Source organism: Ranitomeya imitator, chromosome 6 (assembly GCF_032444005.1).
Source record: "Ranitomeya imitator isolate aRanImi1 chromosome 6, aRanImi1.pri, whole genome shotgun sequence".
Lineage (NCBI taxonomy): Eukaryota > Metazoa > Chordata > Amphibia > Anura > Dendrobatidae > Ranitomeya > Ranitomeya imitator.
The window spans coordinates 413,898,708-413,921,089 of record NC_091287.1 but is presented as its reverse complement, the minus strand read 5'-3'; the positions used below and the strand labels follow the sequence as shown (position 1 = coordinate 413,921,089).

General features: G+C 44.5%; 1 protein-coding gene across 1 annotated transcript in view; it reads right to left on the bottom strand.

Moving 5' to 3' along the window:
• RNF138 (ring finger protein 138) overlaps nt 1–22,382 on the bottom strand; it is a 102,314-nt gene that overhangs the window by 64,248 nt on the left and 15,684 nt on the right. The window contains exons 2-7 of the mRNA XM_069732322.1: nt 15,254–15,419; nt 14,700–14,815; nt 11,269–11,348; nt 10,040–10,116; nt 9,826–9,871; nt 9,486–9,544 (exon numbers count right to left, since the gene is read on the bottom strand). Of these exons, the coding sequence (XP_069588423.1) occupies nt 9,486–9,544; nt 9,826–9,871; nt 10,040–10,116; nt 11,269–11,348; nt 14,700–14,815; nt 15,254–15,419 (544 nt within the window). The remainder of the gene's footprint in view (nt 1–9,485; nt 9,545–9,825; nt 9,872–10,039; nt 10,117–11,268; nt 11,349–14,699; nt 14,816–15,253; nt 15,420–22,382) is intronic.

The following is a 22,382-nucleotide window of genomic DNA, read 5'->3' as shown; positions in this document are numbered from 1 at the left end:
ATAATGTAACATGATTTCCCTTAGGTTTAGTCCTGAAGGTGCCCTAGTGTTTAAACGATAGATCCAAAAGGCCATACGCACAAAAAGTAACTGTGTTCCTGGCATGGCTATCTATAAAATGTCTAGCTATGTATGAGATATTTCTATCGCCACTAGATAACTCAGAAATATCTCGCAAATGTTCAGAAATTTGGCGTTTTAGCTTTCTGGTGGTGCACCCTATGTAAGATTTACAACATGCGGTACAATCAATTTTATAAACCACATAGGTGGAATTACAGTTAATGAAACTTTTTATATGGAATTGTTTTGTTTTATCATGATTATTAAATATTTTAACACCAATAGAATGCTCACACGTAGTGCAACCTAATCTACCACATTTATAAAAGCCAGTACAATAAAGGTACCTTCACACATAACGATATCGTTAAGGATATCGTTGCAACGTCACGCTTTTTGTGACGTAGCAACGATCCTGCTAACGATCTCGTTATGTGTGACAGTGACCAACGATCAGGCCCCTGCTGGGAGATCGTTGGTCGCTGGGGAATGATCAGGACTTTATTTGGTCGCTGATCACCCACTGTCATCGCTGGATCGGCGTGTGACGCCGATCCAGTGATGTGTTCACTTGTAACCAGGGTAAATATCGGGTTACCCGATATTTACCCTGGTTACCATTGTAAAAGTAAAAAAAAACAAAAACAAAAAAAAAAAACAGTACATACTCACATTCTGATGTCTGTCACGTCCCCCGGCGTCCACAGGGTTAAAACTGCTTTCGGCAGGAGTGCTGCTAATGCACGCGCTCCGGCCGAGAGTTTCCCTGCACTGACTGTCAGTGCCGGCCGTAAAGCAGAGCACAGCGGTGACGTCACCACTGTTACTGCCGGCTGCTAGACTCCCTGACGGCTTCAACAAACGTAATGAGATAATGATCCACTATTAATTCTGTTTGCTAACTGGGGATATTTAAAATTGTTTTTTGATATTATTTATACATTTCATGTTATTTTGATGTTTGTATTGTGGTTTTTATAACTGTTTTAGGACCTTTCAGTCACTATTAGCATATATCATGTGATTTGCTTCAGAATTTTGATTGGTGGCATGGGGTTTATATACCTTTTGTGGTTAGTAATGTTTAGAGCTTTGACAAAGATCACTGTTGATCGAAACGCGTCGCTCTTTCATCTGTCTGATGTTTTTTGTGTCCTGGAATCCTCAATGGAATTTTAAAGATATTTTCAAACAAACAAATTTGGTAATTTTATCCCAGGAGCTGGAGGTGAACTTTTTTCTTCATTATGCATTCACGTCTGACCAGGATGGCCCTCAGTGCACCGGTGTTTCATTAGGTGAGCTGGCTTTTTTCTTTTTTGTTCATGTTTAAAAATGTAGCAGTAATTTTTCATTTTTTCAAGGAAATTTACACTTTTTTTTAAAGGACGTATCCATGTTTAAAGTGCCTTTAATGGACCCATACATTAGGAAACCTCCAAAAGTGATACAAATTTAAAAAAAGCACCCCCTGACATATTGAAAATTGCTGTCAGGTAGTTTATTAACCCTTCAGGTGCTTTTCAGGAATTAATGCAAAGTGGCATGACAGAAATGAAAATGTGTATTTTTACAACCTAAATGCCTCAACTTCTGAACAGATTACAACAGCCGACAGACTCTAAGGCCACTATTTGGTCGTGAATTGTCATGGCAAACATCAGGACCACAAAATCATGATCGGAGGGCACTAATTGGGATAAAGAGGAAGCCCCCACACTCCGTTAACCATATATAATGATGTAGTCACTATTGACAGCAGCATCTAGGGGGTTAAACAGATTTGGACAGTGCAAATACTGATCATGGCTGATGCAGCAAGTTGTCAGCTATAGTGTACAGCTGACTGCTGCTGGATTGTCACCTGTATGTGCAGCGCCCCAGGGTCCTGGTTCGTTGCAGTAATGTTATTCTTCCACCAGGGGGAGTGATGTTATGTCTGAAGGCAATGAAGGAGATCTTCTGTCCAGGTATCACTAACCACACAACACATTTCACACTCCAGCCACCAGGTGGAGCAATGGGTCTATTTTACTAGGCCACTCCTCGCAGTTAGGTAAAACTGGTAGTTGGAGGGAAAGTTAGGGAGTTCCTGGCTGGGGACCGACACGGAAAGGTCTCCATGTTGAGCTGGCTGGAGTGATCTCCAGTCAGATCGAGACTGCGGTCTAAGGAGGACAAGGGTCCACGGAGCTGCGCCTGCTGTTGTGAATTCTGTTTTGGAACTCCCTCCTGTGGTCATGAATGGTACTTTGGCGAGTTCTGTCCATGGACTCCCTCTGGTGGCTGTGAGTGGAGCTGCTGGTTCTGAGGTTCCTTCCACAGGTGACCTGGTTAATTCTTAGGCTGGCTGCTCTATTTAACTCCACCCAGATCATTACTCCATGCCACCTGTCAATGTTCCAGTACTGGTTCAGTTCGCTCTTGGATCTTTCTGGTGACCTGTCTACTCCAGCAGAAGCTAAGTCCCTGCTGGTTTATTTGTTGTTCTTGTTTTCTTGTCCAGCTTGCTAATATGATTCTGTCTGGCTAGCTGGAAGCTCTGGGAGGCAGAGGGGCACCTCCGCACCGTGAGTCGGTGCGGGGGTCTTTTTGCACACTCTGCGTGGTCTTTTGTAGTTTTTTGTGCTGACCGCAAAGTTACCTTTTCTATCCTCTGTCTGTTTAGGTAGTCTGGCCTCCCTTTGCTGAAACCTCTTTCATTCCTGTGTTTGTGTATTTCATCTTAACTCACAGTCATTATTTGTGGGGGGCTGCCTTTTCCTTTGGGGAATTTCTCTGAGGCAAGGTAGGCTTTACTTTCTATCTCTAGGAGTAGCTAGCCCTTAGGTACGCTCCATGGCTATTTCTAGTGTGTGTGATAGGATTAGGGATTGCGGTCAGCAGAGTTCCCACTTCCCAGAGCTTCTGTGAGTTTAACCATCAGGTCTTTCCGGGTGCTCCTATCCACCAGGTCCATAACAGCCTGCCCCACGTGCGGCAGCATCCTAAGAAAGATATAGAAGAGAAGTGTATTGCAGTGAGTGAGAAACGAAGGCATAGCAACAAGTGGATACCAGAGAGGAGAGTGGCCGAAAGAAGCTGCATCCTTCTGGTGCGCGATCCGGTAGCCGGAATACCGAGGGAGTAAGTGCTCTACGCCTTGCTTCAGAGACTGGCAGGGCAGGTGATTCCAAGTTGCCCGTCTGCCCTTTATACACAGGAGGCAAGGTGGCAACCTTAAAGAGGCCGGGGCATCTCTAAAGTCCCTAACCAAAATCTCAAGTCACCGGTCATATGTGTTTTGTTCTATCCGACTACGGGGAACAGTGAGAGGAGTAACAGTGAGGATCTTATTGGAGCTTATGCAAGTAAGGACCTACAGTATTACTGTGCACATAGGAAGGCTATTGAATTCTACCTGGATAAGGGGACTCTGGATTTGCCTTCAGACTGGCCGGACTCTGCCTACCTTGTGGTCCCTACTCTGGACTGTGGATGCTGAAGCCTTCAGTAAAGGTAAAGAGACTGCAATCTTGTGTCCTCGTTATTCACTGCGCCTTACATCATCCACCATCCACACTCTGGGAAGCCCTGGGGACATACTTCACCTGTGGGAAGGTATACCATCTAGCTGCCATAACATCACCCCAGCGGACCCCTAAGCAGCGTCGGACACCCTGACCGAATACCACAGGTGGTGTCACGAACATTATCCCTTTAAAGACCTTTCCCCCCCCCCCCCCATTTCATCAATGGACCTCCCGAGGGCCACGGACCAGGTCAGCCACCGTGACATCCCCATTGACTACAGAAGGGCCCGGTACAGAGTATCCCTTAGCCCTTGGGGGCGCTCCATATGGGGATGCTATTCTCTTATATCTCAGGTCAGTTAAAAGATGTATTGGCGGTCATTTAAATGTGTCGTTTGTCTATTATGATTTTTTATACAATGGTTAGACTTCGAGACATAACGGAAAGTAGGTTGTAATATGTCATAAAGATGTAGGTTCCACTATCAGAAAACTCAAGGACAGGTTCAGAAAACATCTTTATGACATATTACAACCTACTTTCCATCATGTCTCTATTGCGTCTAACCATTTTATAAAAAATCATAATAGACAAATGACACATTTAAAAGTTTATGCTATAGAACAAATTTATAAGAACATATGGGGTGGAGACAGGGAAAGAAGATTACGGGATATAGAAGCCTTTTGGATTTATCGTTTAAACACCAAGGCACCTTCAGGATTAAACCTAAGGGAAATCATGTCACATTATTAATAATTGTTTTTTTTTTTTCTTACTTTTATGTTTACATTTTTTTCTTTCGTGGAATTATTTCATATTTGCCAATTTTCGATTGTGATTTCTTCACCTGAATTTGTGTTTTTGTTATAGTTATATGTATGTACTAGCTGAAGAGCCCGGCGTTGCCTGGGCATAGTAAATATCTGTGGTTAGTTATAGCACCTCACTTGTCTTATTTTCCCATCACGCCTCTCATTTTCCCAATCACATCTTTCATTTTCCCCCTCACACCTCTCATTCCCCCCTAACACTTGCCATTTCAACCTCACATCTGTCATTTTCTGATCACTCCACTATTTTTCCTCACTCCTCATTTTGCACTCACACCTTTTCATTGTCACCTCACACCTCATTTTCACCTCATCACCTCAGTATATACATGTTTCATCTCCCATATATAGTATACATCTGTATGTCATCTCCTGTATATAGTATATACCTGTATGTCATCTCCCCTGTATATAGTATATACCCGCTGTGTGTCATCTCCCCTATATATAGTATATACCTGAATGTCATCTCTTTCTATATAAGTATATACCTGTATGTCATCTCCTCCTGTATATAGTATATACCGTGTGTCATCTCCCCTGTATATAGTATATACCTGCATGTCATCTATATATAGCATATACCTGTATGTCATCTCCTCCTGTATATAGTATATACCTGTAGGTCATCTGCTCCTGTATTTAGTATATACCTGTGTGTCATCTCCTCCTGTATATAGTATATACCTGTATGTCATCTCCTCCTGTATATATATGTACCTGTATGTCATCTCCTCCTCTATATAGTATATACCTGTGTGTCATCTCCCCTGTATATAGTATATACCTGTGTGTCATCTCCTCCTGTATTAGACCTCTTTCACACGTTATTTGCTCAGTATTTTTACCTCAGTATTTGTAAGCTAAATTGGCAGCCTGATAAATCCCCAGCCAACAGGAAGCCCTCCCCCTGGCAGTATATATTAGCTCACACATACACAATAGACATGTCATGTGACTGACAGCTGCCGTATTTCCTATATGGTACATTTGTTGTAGTTTGTCTGCTTATTAATCAGATTTTTATTTTTGAAGGATAATACCAGAGTTGCGTGTGGCGACATGCATGTAGCGACTTCTTGTGTGTCGAGTTGCATGTGACAGGTTAGTGTAGCAAGTTGTGTGCAGCAAGTTTAGCTCATGGCGAGTTTTGCGCGTGGCGAGTTTTATGTGTGGTGCCTTTTGAGTATGTGAAAGTTGTGTGAGGCAACTTTTGCATGTGTTGCAACTTTTGTGCATGTGGCAATTTTTCTGCGTGAGCAAGTTTTGCGTGTGGCGAGTTTTCCATGAGGTGAGTTTTGCACTTGTGGCGAGTTTTGCAAGAGCCTAGTTTTTGCATGTGGCGAGTTCTGCGCGTGGCGAGTTTTGAGTGGCGACTTTTGTGTTTTGACTTTTATGTGGCGAGGTTGGTGTATTTGTGGTGAAATGTGTGCTGAGGGTAATATTTTAAAAAAAGAAGAGAAAGAAATAGACCAAAAATCGGGGATCACCGGAGGCACGGATCAAGTAAAAAAAGGCAAATTTTATTCAAAAGTGTATAAACGGACACAGAAAACCACATAGAGCACACATTAAAAACATTTAAAACATTGGTCATCCATGTGACCTATACATGGTACACTTAGGCCCAAAATAGAGCCATCCCCCTGTATGAACCAACTCCCCAGTATCAATAGATGACAAATATAAAGAAAATCCTAACTATTACCGAGTGTGATGTCTATGTGAACAGCACCTTATTTTATCATACAAAAAATATATTGAAAAAGAGAGCTAAATGGCAAGTACACAAATAGTCATATAGCTACCACATTCAGCATATGTCACAATGACTTGTAAGGAGATCCACAATGCCTAGATGCACCATGTTATAGTGAAGGCAGTATCCATGGTGCAAACACACAAAAAAAAAAAAAAAAAAAAAAAAAAAAAAAAAAGAGTCATCTAGACATGAACCCCAATTGCCATAGAAATGAATAAAGATACATATGGAGGTGCAGATAACCAGCCCAGCTGAGGGCACAATCAGGTTCAAAGACTAATAAATCTATTAGCAGAGTAAGTACGAGACTCAATGTGCCAAAGCTGCAGAGACTCCCATGCTGAAGAGGCATGCACACAGTTACCAAAGCCTCTGGGGCTAGATGACCAAAGCTCAATCACGGCATGTAAAATAGAGCCAAGGGCTGCTGGACACACTCAGGACCACCTGGGGAGTGGAGACAGGGGGTACGCTGACCCGACGCGTGTCGCCACACTCAGTGGCTTCGTCAGCCACTGACGAAGCCACTGAGTGTGGCGACACGCGTCGGGTCAGCGTACCCCCTGTCTCCACTCCCCAGGTGGTCCTGAGTGTGTCCAGCAGCCCTTGGCTCTATTTTACATGCCGTGATTGAGCTTTGGTCATCTAGCCCCAGAGGCTTTGGTAACTGTGTGCATGCCTCTTCAGCATGGGAGTCTCTGCAGCTTTGGCACATTGAGTCTCATACTTACTCTGCTAATAGATTTATTAGTCTTTGAACCTGATTGTGCCCTCAGCTGGACTGGTTATCTGCACCTCCATATGTATCTTTATTCATTTCTATGGCAATTGGGGTTCATGTCTAGATGACTTTTTTTTTTTTTTTTTTTTTTTTTTTTTTTATGTGTTTGCACCATGGATACTGCCTTCACTATAACATGGTGCATCTAGGCATTGTGGATCTCCTTACAAGTCATTGTGACATATGCTGAATGTGGTAGCTATATGACTATTTGTGTACTTGCCATTTAGCTCTCTTTTTCAATATATTTTTTGTATGATAAAATAAGGTGCTGTTCACATAGACATCACACTCGGTAATAGTTAGGATTTTCTTTATATTTGTCATCTATTGATACTGGGGAGTTGGTTCATACAGGGGGATGGCTCTATTTTGGGCCTAAGTGTACCATGTATAGGTCACATGGATGACCAATGTTTTAAATGTTTTTAATGTGTGCTCTATGTGGTTTTCTGTGTCCGTTTATACACTTTTGAATAAAATTTGCCTTTTTTTACTTGATCCGTGCCTCCGGTGATCCCCGATTTTTGGTCTATTTCTTTCTCTTCTTTTTTGAAATGGTTCATATTATATAGACCTGGTTGGATCCCTTGGAATCTGTGGTGCCCCCTCTCTTTCTTATCATGCTGAGGGTAATATGTGTTCAAGCACGTGGTAGTGTGTGGCGCATTTTGTGTGTGTGTGTGTGTGTGTGTTCATATCCCCGTGTGTGGTGAGTATCCCATGTCGGGGCCCCACCTTAGCAACTGTACGGTATATACTCTTTGGCGCCATCGCTCTCATTCTTTAAGTCCCCCTTGTTCACATCTGGCAGCTGTCAATTTGCCTCCTACACTTTTCCTTTCATTTTTTCGCATTATGTAGATAGGAGCAAAATTGTTTGGTGAATTGGAAAGCGTGGGGTTAAAATTTCACCTCACAACATAGCCTATGACGATCTCGGAGTCCAGACGTGTGACTGTGCAAAATTTTGTGGCTGTAGCTGCGACGGTGCAGATGCCAATCCCGGACATACACACATTCAGCTTTATATATTAGATGTTTGCGCCGCGGCAAATTTTAGGCCACGCCTCTGACCACACCCATTCATAATTAGTCACACCCATATCCACGTCCCAACCACACCCATTTAGCACTGCTGATCACACTGTTTAATATACAATAATTATAAACAAAAAAATATGGCCACACAGTGCTCCATACTGTATAATGGCCACACATGATGCTCTATACTGTATAATGGCCACACATGATGCTCCATACTGTATAATGGCCGCACATGATGCTCCATACTGTATATTGGCCGCATGATACTTCGTACCATATAATGGCCACACATAGCTACTCCTACACGCGGCTGCGCTCCGTACACGGCTCCGCTCCGTACACACGCGCTCTGCTCCATACACCTCGCACACACACGTGGCTCCGCTCCATACGCTCCGTACACACGTGGCTCCGCTCCATACGCTCCGTACACACGTGGCTCCGCTCCATACACCTCGCACACACACGTGGCTCCGCTCCATACACCTCGCACACACACGTGGCTCCGCTCCATACACCTCGCACACACACGTGGCTCCGCTCCATACACCTCGCACACACACGTGGCTCCGCTCCATACACCTCGCACACACACGGCTCCGCTCCATACACCTCGCACACACACGTGGCTCCGCTCCATACACCTCGCACACACACGTGGCTCCGCTCCATACACCTCGCACACACACGTGGCTCCGCTCCATACACCACACACACACACGTGGCTCCGCTCCATACACCTCGCACACACACGTGGCTCCGCTCCATACACCTCACACACACACGTGGCTCCGCTCCATACACCTCGCACACACACGTGGCTCCGCTCCATACACCTCGCACACACACGTGGCTCCGCTCCATACACCTTATACACACACACGTGGCTCCGCTCCATACACCTTATACACACACACGTGGCTCCGCTCCATACACCTTATACACACACACGTGGCTCCGCTCCATACACCTTATACACACACACGTGGCTCCGCTCCATACACCTTATACACACACACGTGGCTCCGCTCCATACACCTTATACACACACACACATGGCTCCGCTCCATACACCTTATACACACACACGTGGCTCCGCTCCATACATCTCGTACACACACGGCTCTGCTACATGCACACTGTAAACACCTCCTGACCCCACACAAGGCATTACACGCCTTGTCAGCTCTACAGCACTGTATAGGGACCCCGCACATGTCACTGGCTGCAGTAATGTTGCAGCGATTGTTTCTCTCTAGTTGTGAATATCACCATTGATTTCGGTCTCTGTCCATTCCTGAGAGTTCAGGGCACACAGCCTGTACATCCATCCACCATCTGCTCTGCTGCTCTGTGTTACCAGCACATAGGAATTACAGCAATGGAAAATGTCTCTGAACTTCACCTATTTGTTGCTGTGTACGGACAGTGCTTTCTAGATTATTCAGCAATAATAAAGTGATTGTATTGATCGGCAGCACATTACCTCCTGCAGGACCATGTGGAAAGGTGGCAGCAACCAGCACAGCGAGCTGAGCCTGCCTTCTGCGAGTGTGCACAGGACCTGTGATGAGGTCACAGGAGGGGAGGAGTTAGGGGTCACATGATCGGCAGATCGGGACCTCCGTGGATTGCAGGACTGAGGCAGCCATACGGAAGGGTAAGGGCCTGGGGCATGGCTTAACTACACAAGGGGGCGTGTCGGTCCTGCTTTCTGCAGGATCAGAGCGTCCCGTGCGGGAGTGCGGGGCAAAGGCTGAAAACCGGGACAATCCCGCACAATGAGGGACGGTTGGGAGCTATGAATCACGTGCAATTGCACTCACCTGTTGGGAACGGTTTTATGGGTAATGTGTTTTTCTTATCATTGCACTGAGGATTAAGAACACGTAAGGTGATAGAAACGCATTCAGTGGATCATGGCTGTTTCTCTCCAACGATTCTGTTGATCTTTAGCAAGCAGCTTTCCAATTTTAATAGGTTTCAATAAAAAATTATTTTTTTCCATTTTAACTCCGGAGCTGGAATCCTTTTTTCTACTTGATGGGCGGATATCCTCTCAGGTGGTGCTGTCATGGGAGAAGGTGGAAGCAAAAATAACGCAGTCTTTAGGAGCACTAAGGCAGACAGATGAATTGAAAATAGTTGAAGGCACAAACTTTTATTAACTCTTTGCACTCCACAAAGCGTTTCGATAGCGACAGGCTATCTTCCTCAGGTTTGTGCCTTCAACTATTTTTAATGCATCGCTGTCTACCTTAGCGCTCTTAAAGACGGTGTTATTTTTGCTTCTATACTCACGACCCTTTTGAGGGTACGCGGCAAAAGTAGCTCTGGGCTCGGCATTCTCTTTACTCTGGCTCAAGGACCTGCGATGACATAGATTCATGTGACACCTTCCCACGATCACGTGTCCTTACCCCGTGATCTCAACAGGAAAAGCTGCACAGCACGGAAGTCTGATCCTTCTCACCTTCATGCACAAACTGGGGTCGTGCAGGGGTGCACAACCCCAAGGAGGCAACAGGCCCTTTGGCCTAAACCGATATTGAGCCCTCTAGGTGATTAGGTCCTTTTCATGTGCGCTCCCCGTCTTTTGCATATGGAAGAAAAAACAAACACACACACACACACACACACACAAAACTCCTTTCAGATCATATCCTACAGAAAAAGAAAGGAGCAATAGCCCTTAAAAAATAAAATATTTAAAATACATATATTTCCCAAATGTCAGTTTTTGCTAACTATATAAACTACTTTCAGATGTTGACTTAATTGTTCAAGACCTCAGTGATGCTAGGCAACAATGCCAACCAGAATTGTAATTGGTAGGAAGGGAAAACATTTTTTAAATGACCTCCTGTTTTTTTCATTTCAACTTTGATAAGATTTTACAGTTCAGCAATTTCAGAAAGTAGTCTGCATTGACATCTCAAGTTGTGTATACACTGAGTATTTTGCGACACACACTTACAATTAGTCCAAATTTATTTTCCATGACAGTGGGTTATAACCACTGAATGAGTGAGCACATCCTCCTACCTGATATTGTCTGTGACTCTTAAATTAGTTGGTGCGACATCATCATTGCACCAGGCTGACTAATCAAAAGAAGAGCCATCAGGTACACCCTCTCTGATGTCAGCAGCCACACAGCACTGTCGTGGCCGATGTAATGGGACTTTATAAATTTATTCACACCAAGTTTATATATTCTTATGAAAGTTAAAGAAAGACTTACCGCTTGTGCAACTTCTAAAGAGTGCATGAATTACAATGATCCAGTAGGTCTTTTCTGGTCAAGTTTCCTTGCTCGCACAATGGGCACTGGTATAGTAAGCCAAGCCTAATGGGGATGGGGAGAACAAACAAACACTATTACAATAGGAACAATGTGCACAGACAGAGAAATTTCATAGCAAAAATAAAGAGAAGTGAGCAGAACACTATAAAAGTTAGGGACAGCTTTGCTACATGTCAAAATCATTTTCATCCCAATGACAGACATGGATTTTATCTGCAATCAAGATACAACCTCAGCCAAACCCCCTCTTTAACCCCTTCATGACCCAGCCTATTTTGACCTTAACCCCTTCATGACCTTGGGATTTTTCATTTTTCCGTGTTCGTTTTTCACTCCCCTCCTTCCCAGAGCCATAACTTTTTTATTTTTCCGTCAATTTGGCCATGTGAAGGCTTATTTTTTGCGGGACGAGTTGTACTTTTGAATGACATCATTGGTTTTAGCATGTCGTGTACTAGAAAACGGGAAAAAAATTCCAAGTGCGGTGAAATTGTAAAAAAAAGTGCAATCCCACACTTGTTTTTTGTTTGGTTTTTTTGCTAGGTTCACTAAATGCTAAAACTGACCTGATATTATGATTCTCCAGGTCAGTACGAGTTCATAGACACCTAACATGACTAGGTTATTTTTTATCTAAGTGGTGAAAAAAAAATTCCAAACTTTGCTTAAAAAAAAAAAAAAAAAAAAAAAAGCGCCATTTTCCGATACCCGTAGCGTCTCCATTTTTCGTGATCTGGGGTCGGTTGAGGGCTTATTTTTTGCGTGCCGAGATGACGTTTTTAATGATAGCATTTCGGTGCAGATACGTTCTTTTGATTGCCCGTTATTGCATTTTAATGCAATGTCGCGGCGACCAAAAAAACGTAATTCTGGCGTTTTGAATTTTTTTCCCGCTACGCCGTTTAGCGATCAGGTTAATGCTTTTTTTTAGTTGATAGATCGGGTGATTCTGAGCGCGGCGATACCAAATATGCGTAGATTTTATATTTTTTTTTATTGATTTATTTTGATTGGGGAGAAAGGGGGGTGATTTAAACTTTTATATTTTTATTTTTTTCACATTTTTTTTTACTTTTTTCTTTTTTTTTTTTTTTTTTTACTTTTGCCATGCTTCAATAGCCTCCATGGGAGGCTAGAAGCAGGCACAGCACGATCGCCTCTGCTACATAGCAGCGATCTGCTGATCGCTGCTATGTAGCAGAAATGGAGGTGTGCTGTGAGCGCCGACCACAGGGTGGCGCTCACAGCGACGGGCAATCAGTAACCATAGAGGTCTCAAGGACCTCTATGGTTACAATGGAGACGCATCGCCGACCCCCGATCATGTGACGGGGGTCGGCGATGACGTCATTTCCGGCCGCCCGGCCGGAAGCGGTAGTTAAATGCCGCTGTCTGCGTTTGACAGCGGCATTTAACTAGTTAATAGGTGCAGGCAGATCGCGATTCTGCCCGCACCTATTACAGGCACATGTCAGCTGTTCAAAACAGCTGACATGTCCCGGCTTTGATGCGGGCTCACCGCGGAGCCCTGCATCAAAGCAGGGGATCTGACCTCGGACGGTATAGTACATCCGAGGTCAGAAAGGGGTTAATGACCTGGCCATTTTTGCTATTCTGACCAGTGTCCCTTTATGAGGTAATAACTTGGGAACGCTTCAATGGATCCTAGCGGTTCTGAGAAATTTTGAAAATTTCAAATTTTTAATTTTTATTCTGTTAAAGCCAGAGAGTTATGTGACACAAAATAGTTAATAAATAACATTACCCATACATCAGCACAATTTTGGAAACATTTTTTTTTTTTTTTGCTAGGAAGTTATATGGGTTAAAATTTGACCAGCGAATTCTCATTTTTTACAGCAAAAATTTACAAAACCATAATTTTTTTTTTTTTGGGACCACCTCACATTTCAAGTCCGTTTGAGGGGTCTATATGGCTGAAAATACCCAAAAGTGACACCATTCTAAAAACTGCACCCCTCAAGGTGCGCAAAACCACATTCAAGAAGTTAATCAACCCTTTAGGTGCTTCATAGCATCAGAAGCAATATGGAAAAAAAAAAATGAACTTTTAACTTTTTAGTCACAAAAATAACTAAACAATTTTTTTATTTTCCCAAGGGTAAAAGGAGAAACTGGGCCCCAAAAGAAATTGTAGAATTTGTCCTGAGTGCGGCGATACCCCACATGTGGAGGGGGGGGGGGACCACTGGTGGCATCATGTCGCGTTTGGAGACCCCTGATGTGCCTAAACAGTGGAAACTCCTCAATTCTAACTCCAACACTAGCCAAAACACACCCCTAACCCCAACACACCCCTAACCCTAATCCCAACACACTCCTAACCTTAACCCTATTTCCAACGCTAACCCTAAGGCTATGTGCCCACATTGCGGATTCGTGTGAGGATTTTTCCGCACAGTTTTTGAAAAATCCGCAGGTAAAAGGCATTGCGTTTACTGCGGATTTCCAGTGTGCGCGGATTTCACCTGTGGATTCCTATTGAGGAACAGGTGTAAACCGCTGCAGAATCCGCACAAAGAATTTACATGCTGCGGAAAATACAACGCAGTGCTTCCGCGCGGTGTTTTCCGCACCATGGGCACAGCAGATTTGCTTTTCCATAGGTTTACATGGTACTGTAAACTTGATGGAAAACTTCTACGAATCCGCAGCGGCCAATCCACTGCAGATCCGCAGCCAAATCCGCACCGTCTACACATAGCCTAATTCTAACCCTAACTCCAATTGCAACCCGAACCCTAGTGGAAAAATAAAAGTAAATATATTTTCTTTATTTTATTATTGTCCCTACCTATGGGGGTGATAAAGGGGTGGGTTTATTTACTATTTTTTTTTTTTATTTTGATCACTGTGATAGGTGTTATCACAGTGATCAAAATGTACCGGGAATGAATCCACAACGTGTGCACGTACCCTAACTCCTCAGCAACAGTCAAAATAACGTAGTGCAGAGGTCATCATTGAGAACCATACTGTGTAGTGTGCATTTATTTGTTCAAAAAGAATTTAAGTGTAGCAAACTATGCTTATTGGTACAATTGAGGCAGAGGTATGCTGGTTAAAAATATACCAAAAGAACAATCCTTTGGCAAATATCCAGTAGGTGGAAATCCTCCAGTATAAATACTGGTTTTTGTCACATCTGGGCTTTATGTACCGAGCATTTCGATCATATAATAGAAGTCATACTAGACAGATTGCATTAGCACAGGTATTCTCCAGCTGTCACCTGGCAGCCGATATATATATATATATATATATATATATATATATATATATATATATATATATATATATATATATATATATATATATATATATATATATATATATAAAAAAAAAGCCCTTTATTTACTGCATTTAGCTTACTGCCTGGTAGGACCCTGGTCACTCGCGAGCACTTGGGAGACTCTGGGTGCACCCGCAAATTCCTCCTGGTGCCTCTTGCATGATTTGTAGTGGAGTCTTGTGTAAGACAGCTTCACCTATGAAGAGATTAGTATTCATTGTAAGCTTTTTTCCCCAGAATAAGGACCCTGCAAGTCTCATCTTGATAGAAAAATGCCCTTAACCAATCACTCAACAGTAGGAACAGGTCACAGCCAGACACGGTGTAGCAACCCCTTTGCCAAAATTCCCCCCCCCCAGACAACCCCTTCACAAGAAGCCCAAAAATGATGCACATCAGAGCGCACCATTATTGTCCATGGTCCCGACAGCTCATGAATCCAGTTTTGGTTCCGACAAGACCAACGAATGAATGTCAAAAGCTCCCTTAGGAGTTAATAGGGACTGTCAGCACAGGATGGCGCTCAGTGCATCATGGCGGGGACAGTCACTTACGTGCACCCTCACACCCATCTACAGCCACTTTCGATTGAACGCTCTGGCTTCATAAAACCATTGTGTCTCGTATACCTTACCTGTCTCCTACAGTACAGGCAAGCATGGGAGAGAGACTTCATCATCGCTTCTATGTCACAAGCTCTGGTCGGTGATGTTGTCTCCCATTTATATAAAGCCCCACGGCAGAGAGGACAATGAGGACCACGTGCTCCAACCGCGATCAACAAGCACTGTCTGCAAAAACTGAAAACAATTTTGGATAAAGATAAAAATGAATCTGGATCATTAGCAACTGACATATTTGCGTGAATTCCAATTTCATTACTCCAGTTAGAATTATTGAGATACACTTGTAATCAAAAAATCATACACCCCACTGCAAATTAGATTCACAAGGAAAATGTACAAACTTTTTACAGTCTGCAGTAAACAAAGCAAGAACAGTTTTCTTAGTCAACACAATTCGAGGTGGGGGTCTCAAAATACCACCACTTTTAAGTAGAATCTGTCAGCAGGTTTTTGCCCTGTAATCTGAGAGAAACATGATTTAGGGGGGGTTGAGACACTGATTCCAGTGATGTGTCCAGCCATGGTTAGCTCAAAGTAAGAGGCTGGTGGTAAATTTGGAGAAGTGAAATATCCCGATATGCACTGAATTGATAAACGACAACATAGCCACAGTGAAAAACTTTAAAGAGTTCCCCGATAATAACTCCCCCATGGTGTGAAGCATTGGACCTCAATGATAACCTCTGTATATGCATTGTACACAAGTGATAGGAACGTCATTATCTATAGTGTACGGTAATCTTAACCCCTTAGTGGCAAATGAAGCGCGTGTATGTCAATGCTGCATGTGGAGCAGGTTTGGGAGCGGAGCTTCCTCCACATGCAGTAAATGCCAGCTAAGTTCAGATTGTTGCTGTTAACCATTTACATGCCACTGTCCATCTCTGCGAGCATCATTAAAATGGAGCATTTTCTGGCGCCTGTATACACCAGTCTCTATCAGACCCCTCCCCCCCCCAAAAAAAAATGCAATTGCAGGGTGATAATGGGTTAAAATCTTGGTACTTCTGTGAAGTCCTGCCAGCGCTTCATAGGAAACCGCAATGTACACTATAAAACTATAAGCTAGTAGCCGATTATAGGTTTAAAGAATATATATATATCTTTTAATTAGAGGTAAGGCTTCATGTAGTCTGAATCAATGAGAACTGGAGAGTTATTCTAATTATAAGGGTCATTTTTACCATGCAATGAACATTGTAAGGCCGGGGTCCCATTAGCATATGGCATCCGATGATTCTCTCATGCGAGAGCATTGGAGCATCAGATGTGATATGCTAATGACTCTCAGCTTCTGCTCTGCTGCGAGAGCATTGGAGCATCAGATGTGATATGCTAATGACTCTCAGCTTCTGCTCTGCTGCGAGACCATTGGAGCATCAGATGTGATATGCTAATGACTCTCGGCTTCTGCTCTGCTGTGAGAGCATTGGAGCATCAGATGTGATATGCTAATGACTCAGCTTCTGCTCTGCTGCGAGAGCATTGGAGCATCAGATGTGATATGCTAATGACTCTCAGCTTCTGCTCTGCTGTGAGAGCATTGGAGCATCAGATGTGATATGCTAATGACTCTCAGCTTCTTCTCTGCTGCGAGAGCATTGGAGCATCAGATGTGATATGCTAATGACTCTCAGCTTCTGCTCTGCTGCGAGAGCATTGGAGCATCAGATGTGATATGCTAATGACTCTCGGCTTCTGCTCTGCTGCGAGAGCATTGGAGCATCAGATGTGATATGCTAATGACTCTCAGCTTCTGCTCTGCTGCGAGAGCATTGGAGCATCAGATGTGATATGCTAATGACTCAGCTTCTGCTCTGCTGCGAGAGCATTGGAGCATCAGATGTGATATGCTAATGACTCAGCTTCTTCTCTGCTGCGAGAGCATTGGAGCATCAGATGTGATATGCTAATGACTCAGCTTCTTCTCTGCTGTGAGAGCATTGGAGCATCAGATGTGATATGCTAATGACTCAGCTTCTGCTCTGCTGCGAGAGCATTGGAGCATCAGATGTGATATGCTAATGACTCTCAGCTTCTGCTCTGCTGCGAGAGCATTGGAGCATCAGATGTGATATGCTAATGACTCTCAGCTTCTGCTCTGCTGTGAGAGCATTGGAGCATCAGATGTGATATGCTAATGACTCAGCTTCTGCTCTGCTGCGAGAGCATTGGAGCATCAGATGTGATATGCTAATGACTCTCGGCTTCTTCTCTGCTGCGAGAGCATTGGAGCATCAGATGTGATATGCTAATGACTCTCAGCTTCTGCTCTGCTGTGAGAGCATTGGAGCATCAGATGTGATATGCTAATGACTCTCGGCTTCTGCTCTGCTGCGAGAGCATTGGAGCATCAGATGTGATATGCTAATGACTCTCAGCTTCTGCTCTGCTGTGAGAGCATTGGAGCATCAGATGTGATATGCTAATGACTCTCGGCTTCTGCTCTGCTGCGAGAGCATTGGAGCATCAGATGTGATATGCTAATGACTCAGCTTCTGCTCTGCTGTGAGAGCATTGGAGCATCAGATGTGATATGCTAATGACTCTCAGCTTCTGCTCTGCTGCGAGAGCATTGGAGCATCAGATGTGATATGCTAATGACTCTCGGCTTCTGCTCTGCTGCGAGAGCATTGGAGCATCAGATGTGATATGCTAATGACTCAGCTTCTTCTCTGCTGTGAGAGCATTGGAGCATCAGATGTGATATGCTAATGACTCTCAGCTTCTGCTCTGCTGCGAGAGCATTGGAGCATCAGATGTGATATGCTAATGACTCTCGGCTTCTGCTCTGCTGTGAGAGCATTGGAGCATCAGATGTGATATGCTAATGACTCAGCTTCTGCTCTGCTGCGAGACCATTGGAGCATCAGATGTGATATGCTAATGACTCTCGGCTTCTGCTCTGCTGCGAGAGCATTGGAGCATCAGATGTGATATGCTAATGACTCAGCTTCTTCTCTGCTGTGAGAGCATTGGAGCATCAGATGTGATATGCTAATGACTCTCAGCTTCTGCTCTGCTGCGAGAGCATTGGAGCATCAGATGTGATATGCTAATGACTCAGCTTCTGCTCTGCTGCGAGAGCATTGGAGCATCAGATGTGATATGCTAATGACTCTCAGCTTCTGCTCTGCTGTGAGAGCATTGGAGCATCAGATGTGATATGCTAATGACTCTCGGCTTCTGCTCTGCTGCGAGACCATTGGAGCATCAGATGTGATATGCTAATGACTCTCAGCTTCTGCTCTGCTGTGAGAGCATTGGAGCATCAGATGTGATATGCTAATGACTCTCGGCTTCTGCTCTGCTGTGAGAGCATTGGAGCATCAGATGTGATATGCTAATGACTCTCAGCTTCTGCTCTGCTGTGAGAGCATTGGAGCATCAGATGTGATATGCTAATGACTCTCGGCTTCTGCTCTGCTGCGAGACCATTGGAGCATCAGATGTGATATGCTAATGACTCTCAGCTTCTGCTCTGCTGTGAGAGCATTGGAGCATCAGATGTGATATGCTAATGACTCTCGGCTTCTGCTCTGCTGCGAGACCATTGGAGCATCAGATGTGATATGCTAATGACTCTCGGCTTCTGCTCTGCTGTGAGAGCATTGGAGCATCAGATGTGATATGCTAATGACTCTCAGCTTCTGCTCTGCTGTGAGAGCATTGGAGCATCAGATGTGATATGCTAATGACTCTCAGCTTCTGCTCTGCTGTGAGAGCATTGGAGCATCAGATGTGATATGCTAATGACTCTCAGCTTCTGCTCTGCTGTGAGAGCATTGGAGCATCAGATGTGATATGCTAATGACTCTCGGCTTCTGCTCTGCTGCGAGACCATTGGAGCATCAGATGTGATATGCTAATGACTCTCGGCTTCTGCTCTGCTGTGAGAGCATTGGAGCATCAGATGTGATATGCTAATGACTCTCGGCTTCTGCTCTGCTGTGAGAGCATTGGAGCATCAGATGTGATATGCTAATGACTCTCGGCTTCTGCTCTGCTGTGAGAGCATTGGAGCATCAGATGTGATATGCTAATGACTCAGCTTCTGCTCTGCTGTGAGAGCATTGGAGCATCAGATGTGATATGCTAATGACTCTCGGCTTCTGCTCTGCTGCGAGACCATTGGAGCATCAGATGTGATATGCTAATGACTCAGCTTCTGCTCTGCTGTGAGAGCATTGGAGCATCAGATGTGATATGCTAATGACTCTCGGCTTCTGCTCTGCTGTGAGAGCATTGGAGCATCAGATGTGATATGCTAATGACTCTCGGCTTCTGCTCTGCTGTGAGAGCATTGGAGCATCAGATGTGATATGCTAATGACTCTCAGCTTCTGCTCTGCTGTGAGAGCATTGGAGCATCAGATGTGATATGCTAATGACTCTCGGCTTCTGCTCTGCTGCGAGACCATTGGAGCATCAGATGTGATATGCTAATGACTCAGCTTCTGCTCTGCTGTGAGAGCATTGGAGCATCAGATGTGATATGCTAATGACTCTCAGCTTCTGCTCTGCTGCGAGAGCATTGGAGCATCAGATGTGATATGCTAATGACTCTCGGCTTCTGCTCTGCTGCGAGAGCATTGGAGCATCAGATGTGATATGCTAATGACTCAGCTTCTTCTCTGCTGTGAGAGCATTGGAGCATCAGATGTGATATGCTAATGACTCTCGGCTTCTGCTCTGCTGCGAGAGCATTGGAGCATCAGATGTGATATGCTAATGACTCTCAGCTTCTGCTCTGCTGTGAGACCATTGGAGCATCAGATGTGATATGCTAATGACTCAGCTTCTTCTCTGCTGTGAGAGCATTGGAGCATCAGATGTGATATGCTAATGACTCAGCTTCTTCTCTGCTGTGAGAGCATTGGAGCATCAGATGTGATATGCTAATGACTCTCAGCTTCTGCTCTGCTGTGAGAGCATTGGAGCATCAGATGTGATATGCTAATGACTCAGCTTCTTCTCTGCTGTGAGAGCATTGGAGCATCAGATGTGATATGCTAATGACTCTCAGCTTCTGCTCTGCTGTGAGAGCATTGGAGCATCAGATGTGATATGCTAATGACTCAGCTTCTTCTCTGCTGTGAGAGCATTGGAGCATCAGATGTGATATGCTAATGACTCTCAGCTTCTGCTCTGCTGTGAGAGCATTGGAGCATCAGATGTGATATGCTAATGACTCTCAGCTTCTGCTCTGCTGTGAGAGCATTGGAGCATCAGATGTGATATGCTAATGACTCTCGGCTTCTTCTCTGCTGTGAGAGCATTGGAGCATCAGATGTGATATGCTAATGACTCAGCTTCTTCTCTGCTGTGAGAGCATTGGAGCATCAGATGTGATATGCTAATGACTCTCAGCTTCTGCTCTGCTGCGAGAGCATTGGAGCATCAGATGTGATATGCTAATGACTCTCGGCTTCTGCTCTGCTGCGAGAGCATTGGAGCATCAGATGTGATATGCTAATGACTCAGCTTCTGCTCTGCTGCGAGAGCATTGGAGCATCAGATGTGATATGCTAATGACTCAGCTTCTGCTCTGCTGCGAGAGCATTGGAGCATCAGATGTGATATGCTAATGACTCTCAGCTTCTGCTCTGCTGCGAGAGCATTGGAGCATCAGATGTGATATGCTAATGACTCTCAGCTTCTGCTCTGCTGCGAGAGCATTGGAGCATCAGATGTGATATGCTAATGACTCTCGGCTTCTGCTCTGCTGCGAGACCATTGGAGCATCAGATGTGATATGCTAATGACTCTCAGCTTCTGCTCTGCTGCGAGAGCATTGGAGCATCAGATGTGATATGCTAATGACTCTCGGCTTCTGCTCTGCTGTGAGAGCATTGGAGCATCAGATGTGATATGCTAATGACTCTCAGCTTCTGCTCTGCTGTGAGAGCATTGGAGCATCAGATGTGATATGCTAATGACTCTCGGCTTCTGCTCTGCTGCGAGACCATTGGAGCATCAGATGTGATATGCTAATGACTCTCAGCTTCTGCTCTGCTGCGAGAGCATTGGAGCATCAGATGTGATATGCTAATGACTCTCGGCTTCTGCTCTGCTGCGAGAGCATTGGAGCATCAGATGTGATATGCTAATGACTCAGCTTCTGCTCTGCTGCGAGAGCATTGGAGCATCAGATGTGATATGCTAATGACTCAGCTTCTTCTCTGCTGCGAGAGCATTGGAGCATCAGATGTGATATGCTAATGACTCTCAGCTTCTGCTCTGCTGTGAGAGCATTGGAGCATCAGATGTGATATGCTAATGACTCTCGGCTTCTTCTCTGCTGCGAGAGCATTGGAGCATCAGATGTGATATGCTAATGACTCTCAGCTTCTGCTCTGCTGCGAGAGCATTGGAGCATCAGATGTGATATGCTAATGACTCTCAGCTTCTGCTCTGCTGCGAGAGCATTGGAGCATCAGATGTGATATGCTAATGACTCAGCTTCTTCTCTGCTGCGAGAGCATTGGAGCATCAGATGTGATATGCTAATGACTCAGCTTCTGCTCTGCTGCGAGAGCATTGGAGCATCAGATGTGATATGCTAATGACTCTCAGCTTCTGCTCTGCTGTGAGAGCATTGGAGCATCAGATGTGATATGCTAATGACTCTCGGCTTCTTCTCTGCTGCGAGAGCATTGGAGCATCAGATGTGATATGCTAATGACTCTCAGCTTCTGCTCTGCTGCGAGAGCATTGGAGCATCAGATGTGATATGCTAATGACTCTCGGCTTCTGCTCTGCTGCGAGAGCATTGGAGCATCAGATGTGATATGCTAATGACTCTCAGCTTCTGCTCTGCTGCGAGAGCATTGGAGCATCAGATGTGATATGCTAATGACTCAGCTTCTGCTCTGCTGCGAGAGCATTGGAGCATCAGATGTGATATGCTAATGACTCAGCTTCTTCTCTGCTGCGAGAGCATTGGAGCATCAGATGTGATATGCTAATGACTCAGCTTCTGCTCTGCTGCGAGAGCATTGGAGCATCAGATGTGATATGCTAATGACTCTCGGCTTCTTCTCTGCTGCGAGAGCATTGGAGCATCAGATGTGATATGCTAATGACTCTCAGCTTCTGCTCTGCTGTGAGAGCATTGGAGCATCAGATGTGATATGCT